The sequence below is a fragment of the Myxocyprinus asiaticus genome, chromosome 21 (assembly GCF_019703515.2).
Source record: "Myxocyprinus asiaticus isolate MX2 ecotype Aquarium Trade chromosome 21, UBuf_Myxa_2, whole genome shotgun sequence".
Classification (NCBI taxonomy): Eukaryota; Metazoa; Chordata; class Actinopteri; order Cypriniformes; family Catostomidae; genus Myxocyprinus; species Myxocyprinus asiaticus.
In genome coordinates this window covers 47,065,941-47,083,668 of record NC_059364.1, presented here as the reverse complement: position 1 = coordinate 47,083,668, position 17,728 = coordinate 47,065,941, and the positions used below count along the sequence as shown (strand labels likewise).

At 48.7% G+C, this 17,728-nt stretch overlaps 1 protein-coding gene across 2 annotated transcripts in view; it reads right to left on the bottom strand.

Moving 5' to 3' along the window:
- Nucleotides 1-17,728, bottom strand: part of LOC127411723 (slit homolog 1 protein-like) — a 180,612-nt gene that overhangs the window by 93,770 nt on the left and 69,114 nt on the right. For both annotated transcript variants that reach the window (XM_051647428.1, XM_051647430.1), the window contains exons 5-6: nucleotides 1,430-1,501; nucleotides 1,263-1,334 (exon numbers count right to left, since the gene is read on the bottom strand). In XM_051647428.1, the coding sequence (XP_051503388.1) occupies nucleotides 1,263-1,334; nucleotides 1,430-1,501 (144 nt within the window). The remainder of the gene's footprint in view (nucleotides 1-1,262; nucleotides 1,335-1,429; nucleotides 1,502-17,728) is intronic.

The following is a 17,728-nucleotide window of genomic DNA, read 5'->3' as shown; positions in this document are numbered from 1 at the left end:
GAAGACAAGACAAGATTAACAACCGATCGTGCTGCTCATAATTTTTGGCAAACATGTTTATTTCAGGGATCAGTTTTACATGCATGTGTGTCACGATCCTGTCACTCTGGCTTTTTGTGTGACAGGGTCATGGCATAATTTTTATGTGTCTGTCTTGTGCTTCGTTTCGGTCTTTGTGTGACCACACGACTTCGGTTGTTAGTGCCCTGCAGTACGCTCCTCGGTTTTTCTCATGTTTCATGTTCGGGCATGGTGTCTGGATCCTGACTTCCCTGTCTGGTTCGGTTTCGGTTGGTGTCGGGATTCAGACACTCATGCTCCATGTTCTGTCTGTTATTGGCATGAGTGCATTGTGCTTATGCCATCTTGGTGGCATGCACTCACGTCAATCGTTTATGTCTGTCTCTTGCGACCACGAGCACACTTCGCGTTGCGCATCATGAGCTGTCTTCACGTTGTGCTGAGGTTCGGTTTTTGTGTAGCCGAACTCTCGCACAGATGTCCTGTCTTGTTTTGTCGCCTGTGCGTTGTATGCTCAGGCTCTGCCTAGTGTGGGAATGTGTGGTTTTGCTTTGTTTGGCATTGCTACGCATTCTCTTGTCTTGTCTGTCGGTTGGCATGAGTGTATATTGCCTTATTGTCTTTGCGATGTGCGCTCAAGCCATTCGGGTGTTTGTGTTTTATGAGAGCACATGGCTTTGTTTATGTTTCTGTATTGGTGCGTGTCTCTCAGTCTTGCGTCATACTCCACGTCCTTGTTTGCCCATTATTAGTACATTTGTCTCACCTGCCCTGCTTGTTAATCTGTTTGATTTCCTTCCCTGCTTTAGTCTCCTCGTGTGCTGACCAGTGCCAGTTCCGGTCGGTCCTGTGTTTTGCACCGTTATCCAGTCCAGCCTGCTTTTGTCATTAACATCCAGTACCTGGTTTTCCCCCTTTGGGCTAGTTTTTATTTTGCCTTTGTTTATTTTTGTATTAATACATCTTTTTTGTTTTTACTCTGCTTTTGGGTCCTGCCTCTGATTCTCTGCTCAACCTGTGACTGTGTATGATGAAACTGTCCCCTGATCAGGATTACTCTGTCACATTTAAAACATATACTGTAACCGTGCACTGGTTAATGATAGATGGTAAGGGTTAGAGTGGCTCTCTTGTTCATGTCACATGTTGGTATGTGAAGACTCTATTACATTTATGAGTGGTTCTCAGGTAATGAGATGGGGGCAATACGTTATGTGTGTGTGTGTCTGTGAGATACTTACAGAACTTCCAGGCCACGTAATGCACGGAAAGCTCCGTCCTCAATGCAACTGATGTGATTCTTGTCCAACTGACTGTTAAAATAAACAGTGAAACAACTGTTAAAAAATTGTACTGTTCAGTTAGTGTTGTCTCTTTTACAGTAGTATTGTTTTTAAGGTTTGCTCACAGGTTCTTGATGTCTGTTGCTCCTCGGAAGGCCTTTCGAGGAATCGCCTGGATGAAGTTCTCACTCAAGTCTCTGCAAAAACATAGAATCTAGGATATTAAGGTAGATGACATTTCGTTATGTAATGTATGTAATTTAGAATTGACATAATTTATACAGTATTACAGGTTCACACATCAGCCAGTAAAATCATAATAAAAAACTCTAATATTATTTTTGAGTTATTTGTTCCTGAACACACAATGTCAAATTTCCATGGGAGGCTTCTAAAGAATTCATTTTAGGAATACAAAAAAATCACTCATATTATTCATAAATATGATCTTTTATTCAGAAATCATGATTTATCATGAAATCTGTTTTTACATTAGATGCATCAAAGCATCCGGTGTTAAGACACTCCAGTTGAAGGATAGTCTAATGACTATTAAGACAAGAGCTCTACTGCATCTGTCACAAATGTCTTACTATTTTATATGATTAATGGCTGGTAAAAAGGAATGACTTTACAGATCAGTAAATAACTATCAACAAAATTTTCTACACTTTTCATTGTGGTGATAAATGTTTTTAGTTTACTTTTACTTAATTTTTTGGTTTTTATATAGCACTATATTTTCCATTCTCTTCCCTACAGATCTGGAAAAAAACAAACATTGGGGGGGCGTGGCCGGGCTGTGACGATGCACGGCTGGCGCTGAATCATCTGATTAGCGGGAGAGCGAGATAAAGGTGAGCCAGAGGCACCAGTTTGGGAGAGAGATGTGCTTGACAGCATTGCATGTGTGTCTGCTTATGTTTGTTTTATGTTGAGTTTCCTATTAAACTTTATGTTCACTGTTCAGCCAGTTCCTGCCTCTTCCTTGTTCATCCTTTTAACTGTTACATTTACATTTATGCATTTGGCAGATGCTTTTATCCAAAGCAACTTACAGTGCCCTGATTACAGGGACAATCCCCCTTGAGCAACCTGGAGTTAAGTGCCTTGCTCAAGGACACAATGGTGGTGGCTGTGGGGGCTGAACCAACAACCTTCTGCTTACCAGTTCAGTGCTTTAGTCTACTCCACACACACATATGAAGAAAGTTGTGACATATTGAACAAGGCTTATGTGTTACAGCTCTAAGATGTTAAATCAGTCTTTTTCTATTCATCTTTCTTTGTCTAAAATATGACACTGTGTACCAAAAAAGGAGCAGCTTTAAAAATGTAATTAGGAGATGATAAAAAAATCTAAACTAATGGAGATGGACATGTAAAAGCGGGAAAAGGCAGCTAAAAATCAGCATCCTAAATCCTGTTAGCATGCTTTAAAGAGATCATCTGCTGAGCACAAAGCTCTTGGGGTAATCTGAGTGGATAACATGCTTGTGTTTAAGAGGCTAATTACGTATCTCTGAACACACTAATGAGAGGGCTGGAAAGAAAATACAGAGTATCTTCTTTTCTCTTCCTTTCTCTTTTCACTTTTCAAACATAATGCAGTAATTATTGTAATTGGGAGTCTTTAAATGTAATTTTATTAACAAGGTTCGGGAGGAGCAAGTTCATTTAATCCGACCAATCACACAGCCAGAGTAGGAGTATATAAACAGCTGCTTACCTCTATGTAGCAATGAGAGTTTCCATCATCCCACCACCTCCCCATCTCCTCCTATCTATTCCATCAATACTAATCCAGTCCGGAGGAGTATTCGAGCTCGGGTCAAGTCTCGAGCCTCGAGCCCTTTGCCCCTGACTGTGAGCCACACGTTTACACTATCCTTAATACAGGATTACATTAACTACGAACTACTGAAATGGAGTCTTTAAAATTTAGCTTTAATTGAGCTTTCTTCTGTAGATTTACTGGTTAGTGTACAAAAATGTTTATTGAAAGACCAGCACAGACAAATGAGTGGGATTTTATTTGTTGTTTTATTTTTATTGAAATATGCTCATTCTAGGTTTAAAGGTGTCAAGTGGCTGTGTCCAAATATTGCAATCCTGCCAGAAATGTCTCTAGATTAGAGATTGTAAGTGGGTTTAAAGTAGGCAGAACTAATTATTGTGTTGGTTAGAGTGCTGGGCTCTAAAAGATGTGCCAAATGGGGGGCCACACAGGTTTTCAGACCCTCATTATAGAGAGCAGCAGTATCAGGGCACCAAAACCACCCATTTTCATGGTCCGGAGGTTTGTGAGGCTGGATATAGTTTTTTTCCCATTGTTTCTGATATCAGGAAAACAATTTCTACACTTTCATTCAAACTTGTTAGAAATATAATTTAAAGTTCACTCAAACCAGTAATAATATCAGCCACAACAAAATGCACATAGGCTTTGTTCACACTGCACACAATTAAAAAAAAAAAAATCATTTTATTTTTTTGTGAAATTGTGTGATGAAATCAGATCTATTTGTTCAGACAGTGTAGTAAATTTTCATGAGGGCAGTTTTCTTGCACAACAAGCTGTCAACATAGAGAGGATGGAAATTGAGGATGAGAAACAGAAATAGACAGAGAAATAGATTTATTTTAGATGTTGAGATGACAATTGGAGCATCACTGTTCTTTTGACATCTGTGACAATATGACATCTCCAAAAATTATTTTATTAAGGGTGTTTAATACATGTAGAACCAAAGGTTTTTACATTCAGATCCCTTAATTACAAACCCAATTCCAAAAAATTTAGGACAGTATGAAAAATGCTAATAAAAACAAAAAGGAGTGATTTGTAAATTATATTCACCCTTTTCTCTATTGAAAGCACTACAATTACACATTATATGATGTTTTACCTTGTGAATTTCATTGTATTTTTGAAAATGTACAATAACTTCAAATCAGATGATTGCAACACACTCCAAAAAAGTTGAGACGAGCAATTTAAGACTAATAACATTTTGATGAATTGAAATAGCAAGGGGATGTGAAACAGGAGATGTTAAACAGGAGAGGCAATTGTGTCAAATATAAAGAGCCTCCAAAAACAGCCTAGTCCTTCAAGAGCAAGGATCATTCAAGACTTGTCAATTTGCCAACAGATGCTTCAGCAAATAATCCAGCACTTTGAGAACAATGTTCCCCAAAGACAAATTGGAAGGATTTGGGGCATTTCACCCTCCACAGTGCACAATAACCATTTCTGAATATGCGTGATCTCTGATCCCTCAGACGTCACTGTCTTAAAAAACATAATTTATCTGTAATGGATATCATGAACATGGGGATGGGATAACTTTAATAAACCTTTGTTAGTCAACACCACTCGTCACTGCATCCACAGATGCAAGTTAAGACTTTACTATGCAAAGCAGAAGCCATACATCAACACTGTCCAGAAGTGCTGCCGACTTCTCTGGGCTCGGTCTCATCTTAGATGGAAAGTAGAATAGAAGTTTTTGGTCATAAGAGTCCACATTTCAAAATGTTTTTGTACAACAAAGCCGTCGTGTTATCCGGGCTAAAGAGGAAAAGGGCCATCCAGGCTGTTATTAGCATCAGGTCCAAAAGCCAATTTCTATATGGGCCAGGGGTGTGTCAGTGCCCATGGCATTGGTAACTCGCACATCTGTGAGAACACCATGAATGCAGACAGATATGCACAAATTTTGGAGCAACATATACTGCCATTCAGCACCGTCTTTTCCAGGGAAGTCCCTGCATTTTCCAGCAGAACAACTTCAAACCACATACTGCCTGGATTTCAAGTGCATGACTGTGTAAGCAGAGTGTGGATGCTAGATTGGCCTGCCTGCAGTCCTGACCTGTCTCCAATTGAGAATATGGCACATTATTAAGCAAACCATCCGGCAATGAAGACCCCATACAATTGTGCAGCTAAAGACCTACCACTTTCTAAACTTAACTTGTGTCTTCAGTGCTCAAATGCTTAATAAGTGTTATTAGAAGAAATGGTGATGTTTCACAGTGGTAAACACTCGACTGTCCCAAATTTTTTGGAGTGTGTTGCAATCATTTGATTTGAAATTACTGTATATTTTCAAAAAAAACAAGGAAATTCACAAGGAAAAACATCATATAATGTGTAGTTGTAGTGCTTTCAATATAGCAAAGGGTGAATATAATTTACAAATCATTCCCTTTTATTTTTATTAGCATTTTTCATACTGTCCCAACTTTTTCAAATTGGGGTTGTAGACTATAAGCCTTTAGAATTAACCTTTAGAATATAAAAATAACATCTTGATGAATTTTAGTGATTTGTTTTAATAAAATAACTGAATACAGTATGTACATGTAATTGGACATGCTGGCAAAATTTAATATCTTGTAAGTCAGCCATCACACTAGCAGCCTTCTACAACCGTTAGAATGTGAAATCGCTTTTCTTCCACTAATACCACATTCTTAATTATTTTGATTTTATTTAATAAACTGTTCTATTCCCACAATTTTAGTATGTTCTAATTGCATGTTTTATGGCACACATGGCCTTGTTTTGTTGTTGTTATGGATGAATAAACGTCATAAACAGCAACTTCGGCTTTTCATTTTGTGTATCAGTGATATTGCATTACTGCAAGAGGTCAGAGGCTTGTGGGATCGAAAGAGCTGGTTGCATCAAGAGAGTGAGTGGCTGGCATTGAATGGGCGTGCGCGTAAAAAGAATGTGCCAGTGTGGAAGGAAGCCAGCCTTGGGAAGAGATGCAGAAGTTCAGAAATGTTTGCCGGCGGAACACGCCAAGGGGATGTCTAACTGTGTGTCAAGCCATTGTTTTCATTTTTTTGACTGTTTGTACCTTTTAAACCCCCTTTCTGAACATCCACAAAGACTGAGCTGGCCCGTTATGTAGTGAAAAGCTGGTCAGGTGTTCCAAAGCCCCCTGTCCCTCAGTGTCACACACACATACAAAGAAGAACATACTGACAACCACGTTAAACGCACACACTAGTTTATGAATGCAACCAGTGGTAGTGTAATAATCCATACACAAACGATAGACAGCTAGGTAGAATGGACTTGTATTTACCTGTTTAAGTCTACCGTAAACTCCTTTCATAACCCTAGACTACAATCTAGAATAGGGTGCTAGAGTAACATGAGTCTAGAGTTGAGTACAAGAGTAACATAAGTCTCCACATTAGTCTCTTGGCCTGTACCAATGATGCCCAAGCAGGGAAGCTTCTAACTTCCAAATGTGACATTAGTGCTGGTTACACAAAGAAAACATCATGGTTACTTGTGTAACCTCCATTCCCTGATAACCTCTGGTCTTTGATAAAAGGCCAATGAAAATTGGCGAGTGGTATTTGCATGCCACTCCACCGGACATACGGGTATAAAAGGAGCTGGTATGCAACCACTCATTCAGGTTTTATGCAGAGGAGCTGAGACAGCTCCATCAGGGAACGGAGGTTACACAAGTAACCATGACGTTCCCTATCTGTCATTCACTCGATGTTGTGTCGATGTAGTGACATTAGGGGTCCCTATAGGAAACGCCACAACTAGCTGAACTGTGTTACGTGAACTGGTGGTGTGTGGTGGGCAGACCACTGTGTGTCTCATAGCCAGCACACCAGGTCGACACGTAACCTCCCCCAACATAATTATGAGTGTCGAACGGCCCTTTGGGGACAAGTCGACTACCCAAAAGATAGAGACAGGCTAACCCAGTCGTGGCCTCTTTTCCCCTTCTTTTTTTCCACTCCCTAAAAAAGAAGGGGGATTATCCGACTGGGCCGCCGGGTCTAGTTGGGGGGTGTCCCTCCCAAGGGGAAGACACCGCGGAGACCACACCTCGCCCAAAGAGAGGGGGGAATATTTAAGTGGAAAAATACGTCACATGGTCTTTCCAACCATGTGGAGAGTCTTCAAGGTAGATCCTACCCAATGGGGGAGGAGTTACTACAAACATGGAGACTGGGGCAGAGGGGCTCTGCCCATGGAAGACGCAGTTTGCCAACAGGGAAATGAATTAGCGGAAGATATACATCGCATGGGGTTAGCCTTACAGGGAACCACCACATGCGGAACACCTACCCCAGAACAGGACTCTTAGTTAGCACGTGTACTGGGCCGGCAACGAGTCTCTCCGAAAACTCGACTGCCACAGGGCTCGGAGGAAGTCAACCAGGGAACAAAGTTTGTGAACACTACTGGGAATTAATGGCGCACGTCTTCAGCTCAAAAGGAGGTGGAAGGCGCTATGTGCAAGCGATACACCCAGCCGGCTATCCCGGGATTATCCGCTTGTATTGCGTGCCACTACCTGGGACGAAACCAGTTCCACCCGGAGGTTGTAGAACCTTGCAAAGGTGTTGGGTGTTGCCCAGACTGCTGCTCTGCAAATGTCTGTTAGAGGGGCACCCCTGGCCAGGGCCCAGGAGACCGCTACACCCCTGGTAGAATGGGCTCATAGCCCTATCTTGTCGGCATGTTGTGGGCGTGATATGCCATAGTTATGGCGTCAATGAGCCAGTGGGTGATCCTCTGCTTGGAGACAGCGCTTCCTTTCCACTGTGCACCAAAGCAGACAAAGAGCTGCTCAGAGATCCTAATGCTCTGCGTGCGATCCAAATAGATGCGTAAAGCGCGCACCGGACACAGCAAAGACAGGGCTGGGTCTGCCTCCTCCTGGGGCAGCACTTGCAGGTTCACCACCTGGTCCCTAAAAGGAGTGGTGGGAACCTTGGGCACATAGCCCGGTCGGGGGTCTCAGGATCACATGAGAATAGCCCGGACCGAACTCCAGGCACATTTCGCTGACAGAGAACGCTTGCAGGTCACCTACCCTCTTGATGGAAGTGAGCGCAGTCAGGAGGGCAGTCTTTAAGGAGAGTGCCTTAAGCCCGGCTGACTGCAAAACTCAAAGGGGGCTCTCTGTAGACCCTGAAAAACTACAGAGGTCCGATGAGGGAACAAGGCGCGGCCTGGAGGGAGTCAACCTCCTGGCGCCTCTTAGGAACCTGATGATCAGATCATGCTTCCCTAAGGACTTACCGTCGACTGCGTCATGGTGTGCTGCTTATGGCAGCAACGTACACCTTCAAGGTGGAAGGGGACAGCCTCCCTTCAAACCTCTCTTGCAGGAAGGAAAGCACTGATCTGACTGCGCACCTCTGGGGGTCTTCCTGACGGGAAGAACACCACTTAGCGAACAGACGCCACTTAAAGGCATACAGGCGCCTCGTAGAGGGAGCCCTAGCCTGAGTGAACGTGTCTACCACCGCAGGTGGGAGACAGCTTAGGTCTTCCGCGTCCTGTCCAGGGGCCAGACATGGAGATTCCAAAGGTCTGGGCGCGGGTGCCGGATGGTGCCCCTTCCCTGAGAAAGAAGGGCCTTCCTCAGGGGAATTTGCCCGGGGGGAGCTGTCACGAGGAGCGTGAGGTCCGAGCACCACGTCTGGGCGGGCCAGTAGGGTGCTTACCAGGACGACTTTCTCCTCGTCCTCCCTGACCTTGCACAGGGTCTGTGCGAGCAGGCTCACTGGGGGAAAACGCATATTTGCGAATGCCAGGGGACCAGCTGTGTGCCAGCGCGTCTATGCTGAGGAAGGCCTCGGTGAGGGCGTACCAGAGCGGGCAGTGGGAGGATTCTTGGGAGGCGAACAGGTGCACCTGTGCCTGACCGAATCGACTCCAAATCAGCTGGACCACCTGAAGGTGGAGTCTCCACTCTCCCTTGAGGGTAACCTGTTGTTACGGCGCGTCCGCCGAAGTGTTGAGGTTGCCCGGGATGTGAGTGGCTTGCAGCGACTTGGTGCTGCTAACTCCGTTGGAGGAGACGGCGGGCGAGTTTATGACATACAGCGGGAGCGCAGACCGCCTTGGTGGTTGACATATGCTACTGCTGCCGTGCTGTCTGTCTGAACTAGCACGCGCTTGCCTTGGATCAACGGCCGGAACCTCCACAGGGCGAGCAGAATTACCAGTAACTCGAGGCAGTTGATGTGCCAACGCAGCCGCGGACCCGTCTAGAGGCTGGCGGCTGTGTGCCCGTTGCCAACAGCGCCCCAGCCCGTTTTGGAGGCGTCTGTCGTGACCACGATGCGCCTGGAGACCAGTTCTAGAGGAACACCTGCTTGTAGAAACGTGAGGTTGGTCCAAGGGCTGAAAAGACGGTGACAGACCGGTGTAATGGCCACGTGGTTTGTCCCGTGGCGCCATGCCCATCTCGGGAATCGAGTCTGGAGCTAGTGCTGAAGCGGCCTCATATGCATCAACCCGAGCGGGGTGGCCACCGCCGAGGATGCCATATGCCCCAGGAGCCTCTGAAAAAGTTTCAGTGGAACCGCTGTTTTCTGTTTGAACGCCTTCAAACAGGCCAGCACCGACTGGGTGTGCTCGTTCGTAAGGTGTGCCGTCAAGGAGACTGAGTCCAACTCCAAACCGAGAAAAGAGATGCTCTAAACCGGGAGGAGCTTGCTCTTTTCCCAGCTGACCCGAAGCCCTAGTCGGCTGAGGTGTGAGAGCACCAGGTCCCTGTGTGCGCATAACTCGTCTCGAGAGTGAGCTAAGATTAGCCGGTCGTCGAGATGGTTGAAAATGCGAATGCCCACCTCCCTTAACGGGGCAAGGGCAGCCTCTGCGATCTTCGTAAAGACGCGAGGAGACAGGGACAGGCCGAAAGGGAGGACTTTGTACTGATACGCCTGACCCTCGAACGCGAACCGCAGGAAGGGTCTGTGTCGAGGAAGGATAGAGACGTGAAAGTACGCATCCTTTGGGTCTACCGCCGCGAACCAATCTTGATGCCGGACGCTCGCTAGAATGCGTCTTTACGTCAGCATCTTGAACGGGAGTCTGTGTAAGGCCCGGTTCAGTACTCGCAGGTCCAAGATCGGTCGCAACCCACCGCCTCTTTTCGGTACAATGAAGTAGGGGCTGTAAAACCCCTTCTTCATCTCGGCTGGAGGGACAGGTTCTATCGCGTCCTTCCATAGGAGGGTAGCGATCTCCACGCAAGGTAGCAGCGTTTCTGACTTTCACCAAGGTGAAGTGGACACCGCTGGACCTGGGCGGATGCCCGGCGAAGTGAATCGCGCAGCCGAGTCGGACGGTCCGGACCAGCCCTCGTGACGGACTGGAAAGCGCAAGCCATGCGTCCAAGTTCCGCGCAAGGGGGACCAAAGGGACAATGTCATCGGATGTACCGGCGGGTGGGGCCTCACAGCGGGGTGGAGCTCGAGGTGCCACACCACATCGTGGCCGTGCTGAGTCCGAGGACATCGAAGCACTTACCTGGCTCCTTGTGACCACCCCCGGAACAGCCTGGGATGGGGGAGGAAGAGGCCTGTCCTCGTGACCCGTGGAGACTGTCACATTGGGGGCGGATTTGTGCCACAGCTGGGCGCTCAGGGCGGGAGACCGCCGCTGGAGCGCCAACCTGCCAAATGGAGTGGTGGACGGTGGTCGTGATGCCAGCCGTACACACCGGATATGTGACCCATGGAACAAGGAAACCACTCTTGTGGAGCTCTTGAGTACTGCAGCCACTTAGGCATGCAGCGCAATTAAATGCAAAAGGTAACAAAAAGATGAAGATCTGCTTACCAGCTGCAGAGCAGCAGGTTTCGTTGTCCCTGGGTCGCCCGTCTCAGGGGCGCTTCGAAGACCTCCGTGGGTTCTTCGGTGCCGGCTGTGAGATGGGTGGCGTCGGCTTCCTGTGGTGGGCTCCACACCGGGGCCGGGCCGGAGGAGCGGGCTGCGGCGGAGACGGTTCCGTCACCACAGGGGGACGCCCTCGGCGATGAGTAGATGGGGTGCGGGATCTTGAGCCACACCGGGGCAGGATAAGCCGGCTAGCATCCATCTACTGCTCTACCATCGAGAACTGCTGGGCAAAGTCCTCGACGGTGTCGCCGAATAGGCCCGCCTGGGAAATGGGGGCAGCAAGGAATCGTGTCCTGTCGGCCTCACCCATCTCGACCAGGTTGAGCCAAAGGTGGCGCTCCTGGACCACTAGTGTGGCCATCGTCCACCCGAGAGACCGCGCCGTGACCTCCGTCGCTCAGAGAGCGAGGTCGGTCGCCGAGCGCAGTTCCTGCATCAATCCCGGGGCGGAACTACCCTCGTGCAGTTCCTTTAGCGCCTTGGCGGACTTGCAGGAGAGCCATGGCGTGCAGGGCGGAGGCGGCTTGTCCAGCAGCTCTGTAGGCTTTGACCGTCAGAGATGACGTAAACCTACAGGCCTTGGACGGGGGCTTTGGGCACCCACGCCAGGTGGCGGCGCTCTGCGGGCATAGGTGCACTGCGAGCACCTTTATCCACCGGGGGATTGCCGAATAACCCTTGTCCGCCCCACCATCGAGGGTAGTGAGAGCGGGGAAGCTGAAAAGATCGGGACCGGGCAGTAAAAGGTGCCTCCCACGACCTTGTCAGCTCTTCATGCACTTCCGGGAAGAAAGGAACGGTGTGGGGTGTGGCTTTGAGCGGCGCCACGAGCCCAGGAACCAATCACAGAGCCGCGAGGGTTCAGGGAAGAGCGGTGAAATCCACTTTAACCGACGCTCGGGGCTGTCCGGGAAAGCATGTCGTCATCTCCGCATCAGCCTGTGACTGGGCGATCGACCCCGAAGGGAGGAGCCCAGCTGAGGCTTCCGACTGGATGAGCCCGCTCTCCGATGTTGCGCTCGAGAGCTCATCACTTTCGCGGGCTCCGAATAAGAGGTCGAACTCGCCGTGAGACGAGCCGGCAGACTCACCCGGAAGCCCGATCGGGGCAGACGAGCGTGCTGGGGAATGGGAGGTCCGCGGGGGGATACCCGGCGGAGGCGGTCCCATTGGGGTCCCCAAATCACCCCCAGTGCTAGCCGCACTGGCCTCAAACCCGTGGGTAAAAGGACCGAGGCGGGAGCCTCTGGGGTGGCTCGCTTTCTTACGAAGGCGAGCCGCGACCGCAACGTTGCCATGGACATATTCTTGCAATGAGAACATGACCATCCACGAACGCTGTCTCCGCGTGAGCAGTGCCCAGACACGAAAGACAGTGATCGTGACCGTTAGAATGCGAGAGATAACGAGCACAACCAGGAATAACACACGATCGGAAAAGCATCTTTAAAAAGACGCGTCTTTAAAAAGACGTTCCGTGTGTGCGCTCTTTTAGAGAAATATATACTCTTTTAGAGGGGAAAAATGCTCTTTCAGAAAATATACTCTCTAGTTTTTCTGCCGAAGTGCCCAGGGGCATTCTCTGCAGTGCACCAGTGCAGAGGAGGGAGAAGCCGCTGAAATGCGCCGTCAGATCCAGCAGGTGAATGAACAGTAGTATTCAGCTCAGCGAGCATGACCGTTCGGCTCCGAAGAGAAAATCTGAATGAGTGGTTGCATACCAGCTCCTTTTATACCCGTATGTTCGGGGGAGTGGCATGCAAATACCACTCACCAATTTTCATTGGCCTTTTATCAAAGAGTGACCCCTAGTGTCACTACATTGACACCAACGTTGAGTGAGTGACAGATAGGGAACCGGTGCTTTTACCGGTCGCAATTCATTTTTAGTGTTTCCCCCTAGAGATTTCAATATGAACTCTTATTCTCCCAAAATCAAATGATCTGAGCTATGATATTATATTATTAGTAGTATTATTAGATATACTAAATATTAGTACTCTAAAGTGAACTGTACTCTTTCTGTAGGTCAACAATTGTCTCATTTGTGTCTAATTTTTGTTCTTCTACTTTTAGAAGAAACATCTGAGAAGCATTCATGAGTCTACATGAAAAATAACCGATAACTTTTAGTTTTGAGCTTTGAGCTTTGAAAGAGCAACCTTTTAGTACTGAAATGGTCTTCTGTGAACATTTGAACTACAGTTATATTAACTTCCTGGTTTACACTAAGGGAAGAGCATGTTTCAGAACTGAATAACACCATACAACTTCACAAAATGTACAATATACAATCTGAACACAAACCCACCGTGCAATGCACTCGACATGACCACTCAATAAATAAAAAAATGACAATGATGAATGAACCAGAAATTACCAACAATGGTCAGCTATAAGTCACGTATAATCATGTAATTAAAAAAAAAAGCATGCTGTGCCCGTTGCATTAAAGTTACCAAGTTATAAGCCTACCATTTAAAATTAACTAAAAATATTATAATGAATTCTCATTTGAAGGTTACAGTTACCCACGGGCAGCCAAAAGTACCTTGGACTGAACAATAAAACAATGCACTTGGATTATAAAGGAGCGAATTGACTGCCTTCATTAATGCCCAGGACAAGTGTATAATTCCCAAATAAATGCTTTTTTTTTTTTTTTTTTTTTTTTTTGCTGTTCTATTCAATATCAGTCTCAACTTGGCAGGCATAGACTGGATTCTATCATCTCTTCTTACATTTCTCATGTTTTTCCTTTCTTCTTTCAATATGCGAAACATGAAAATTCATGTTTGGTAAATCCTCAGATGTATTCACCTTGCAGTCTGGAGAGCAAGATTATCGTTTCTGCTGAGTGAGCCATGGAACTTCAGTATGGCACACTAGCACAAGCACATGGTTTGTTCTTTGTACCCATGTATCTCTCTTATCTCAAAAATTCTACAGCAGGAGTATGGCTGAGTTTGTGAGGTGATAGTATGATAGTGATACAATATAAGGCTTGGAGGCAAGCATATTGCAGGTACAGCTATAAACTGTATGTACGTATACACACACACACACACACACACACACACACACACACACACACACACACACACACACATGTTGGTGCAGCTATCATTATGAGGACTCTTCATAGACATAATTATTTTTATACTGTACAAACTATAAATTGTATCCCCTAAACCTAACCCTCACAAAAATGTTCTGCATTTTTACATTTTCAATAAAACATTGTTTAGTTTTTTTTTTTAAGCGAATTGAATTATGGGGACACTAGAAATGTCCTCATAAACTACATTTATAGCATAATACCCTTGTAATTACCAGTTTGTAACCTAAAAAAAGTCCTCGTAAACCACTTAAACCTGCCCACACACACACACACTCACAGCATGTATTGTGGTCAGAGGGCAGTGATTGGGCTTTTCATAGGTTCATAAAGCTTCATCAGACAGTTGTGAATATCTTGCCAGAGGCAGTTTGGATCACAGTGGCCAGACTTTACACATTCAATCATTTTTTAGTGCTGTGCATCAGCATAGCAACAGGACTGATGTCTTACAGAAGAAGGTTTGTGTTTCCCAAATGTTCATGTTATGTGAAATCAGGGCTTGACATTCACTTTTTGGCTCACTGGCCACTGTGGATTTTCAACCACAAAGCAGTTCCCTATCTGTCACTCACTCGACGTTGGTGTAGATGTAGTGACACTAGGGGTCACTCTTGGGAGCCCGAGACACCTCTGGTCTTTGATAAAAGGCCAATGAGAATTGGCGAGTGGTATTTGCATGCCACTCCCCCGAACATACGGTATAAAAGGAGCTGGTATGCAACCACTCATTCAGATTTTCTCTTCGGAGCGGAACGGTCATGCTCATTGAGCTGAATACTACTGTTCATTCACCTCTGCTGGATCTGACGGCGCATTTCAGCGGCTTCTCCCTCCTCTGCACTGGTGCACTGCAGAGAACGCCCCTGGGCGCTTCGGCAGAAAAACTAGAGAGTATATTTTCTGAAAGAGCATTTTTCCCCTCTAAAAGAGGGGACACACGGAACGTCTTTTTAAAGATGAGTCTTTTTTAAAGATGCTTTTCTGATTGTGTGTTATTCCTGGTTGTGCTCGTTATCTCTCGCCTTCTAACGGTCACGATCACTGTCTTTCGTGTCTCTGCACTGCTCACGCGGAGACAGCGTTCGTGGATGGTCATGTTCTCATTGCGAGAATATTTCCATGGCAACGTTGTGGTCGCGGCTCGCCTTCGTAAGAAAGCGAGCCACCTCAGAGGCTCCCGCCTCGGTCCTTTTACCCACGGGTTTGAGGCCAGCGCGGCTAGCACTGGGGGTGATTTGGGGACCCCAATGGGACCGCCTCCGCCGGGTATCCCCCCGCGGACCTCCCATTCCCCAGCACGCTCGTCTGCCCCGATCGGGCTTCTGGGTGAGTCCGCCGGCTCGTCTCACGGCGAGTTCGACCTCTTATTCGGAGCCCGCGAAAGTGATGAGCTCTCGAGCGCAGCATCGGAGAGCGGGCTCGTCCAGTCGGAAGCCTCAGCTGGGCTCCTCCCTTCGGGGTCGATCGCCCAGTCACAGGCTGACGCGGAGATGACGACATGCTTTCCCGGGCAGCCGCGAGCGTTGGTTAGAGTGGATTCACCGCTCTTCCCTGAACCCTCGCGGCTCTGTGATTGGTTCCTGGGCTCGCGGCGCCACTCAAAGCCACGCCCCGCCCCCGTTCATTTCTTCCCGGAAGTGCATGAAGAGCTGACAAGGTCACGGGAGGCACTTTTTACTGCCCGGTCCCGATCTTTTCAGCTTCCCCGCCCTCACTACCCTCGATGGTGGGGCGGCCAAGGGTTATTCGGCAATTCCCCGGTGGATAAAGGCGCTTGCGGTGCACCTATGCCCGCAGAGCGCCACCACCTGGCATGGGTGCCCAAAGCCCCCGTCCAAGGCCTGTAGGTTTACGCTCTCCTGCAAGTCCGCCAAGGCGCTAAAGGAACTGCACGAGGGTAGTTCCGCCCCGGGATTGATGCAGGAACTGCGCTTGGCGACCGACCTCACTCTACGAGCGACGGAGGTCACGGCGCGGTCTCTCGGGCGGACGATGGCCACACTAGTGGTCCAGGAGCTGCCCCCATTTCCCAGGCAGGCCTATTCGGTGACACTGTCGAGGACTTTGCCCGGCAGTTCTCGATGGTAGAGGAGTAGATGGATGCTAGCCGGCATATCCTGCCCCGGCGCAGCTCAAGATCCTGCACCCCATCTACTCACCGGCTCCGCCGCAGCCTGCCTCTTCGGCCTGGCCCCGGCGTGGAGCCCACCGCAGGAAGCAGACGCCACCCGTCTCACGGCCACCCAGAACCTGTGAAAGGCTTCAAAGCGCCCTTGAGACGGACGACCCAGGGACAACGAAACCCGCTGCTCTGGAGCTGGTAAGCAGATCTTCATCTTTTTGTTACCTTTTGCATTTAATTGCGCTGCATGCCCAAGTGGCTGCAGTACTCAAGAGCTCAGCAAGAGTGGTTTCCTTGTTCCCTGGGTCATGTATCCGGTGTGTACGGCTGGCATCATGACCACCGTCCACCACTCCATTTGGCAGGTTGGCGCTCCAGCGGCGGTCTCCCGCCCCTGAGTGCCCAGCTGTGGCACAAATCCGCCCCCGATGTGACAGTCTCCACGGGTCACAAGGACAGGCCTCTTCCTCCCCCATCCCAGGCTGTTCCAGGGGTGGTCACAAGGAGCCAGGTAAGTGCTTTGATGTCCCTAGACTCAGCACGGCCACGATGTGGTGTGGCACCTCGAGCTCCGCCCCGCCGTGAGGCCCCACCCGCCGGTACATCCGATGACGTTGTCCCTTTGGTCCCCCTTGCGCAGAACTTGGACGCATGGCTTGCGCCTTCCAATCCGTCACGAGGGCTGGTCCGGACCGTCCGACTCAGCTGCGCGATTCACTTCGCCGGGCATCCGCCCAGGTTCAGCGTGGTCCACTTCACCTTGGTGAAGGATGAAAACGCTGCTACCTTGCGCGGAGATCGCTACCCTCCTACGGAAGGACACGATAGAACCTGTGCCCCCAATTTCCAGGCGGGCCTATTCGGCGACACTGTCGAGGACTTTGCCAAGCAGTTCTCGATGGTAGAGCAGTAGATGGATGTTAGCCGGCTTGTCCTGCCCCGGCGTGGCTCAAGATCCCCCCATCTACTCATCGCCGAGGGCGTCCCCCTGCGGTGACTGCACCGGCTCCGCCGCAGCCCGCCCCTCCGGCCCGGCCCCGGCGTGGAGCCCACCGCAGGAAGCCGACGCCACCCGTCTCACAGCCGGCACCGAAGAACCCACGGAGGTCTTCGAAGCACCCCTGAGATGGGCGACCCAGGGACAACGAAACCCGCTGCTCTGGAGCTGGTAAGCAGATCTTCATCTTTTGTTACCTTTTGCATTTAATTGCGCTGCATGCCCAAGTGGCTGCAGTACTCAAGAGCTCCGCAAGAGTGGTTTCCTTGTTCCCTGGGTCACATATTCGGTGTGTACGGCTGGCATCACGACCACCGTCCACCACTCCATTTGGCAGGTTGGCGCTCCAGCGGCGGTCTCCCACCCTGAGCGCCCAGCTGTGGCACAAATCCGCCCCCGATGTGACAGTCTCCACGGGTCATGAGGACAGGCCTCTTCCTCCCCCGTCCCAGGCTGTTCCAGGGGTGGTCACAAGGAGCCAGGTAAGTGCTTC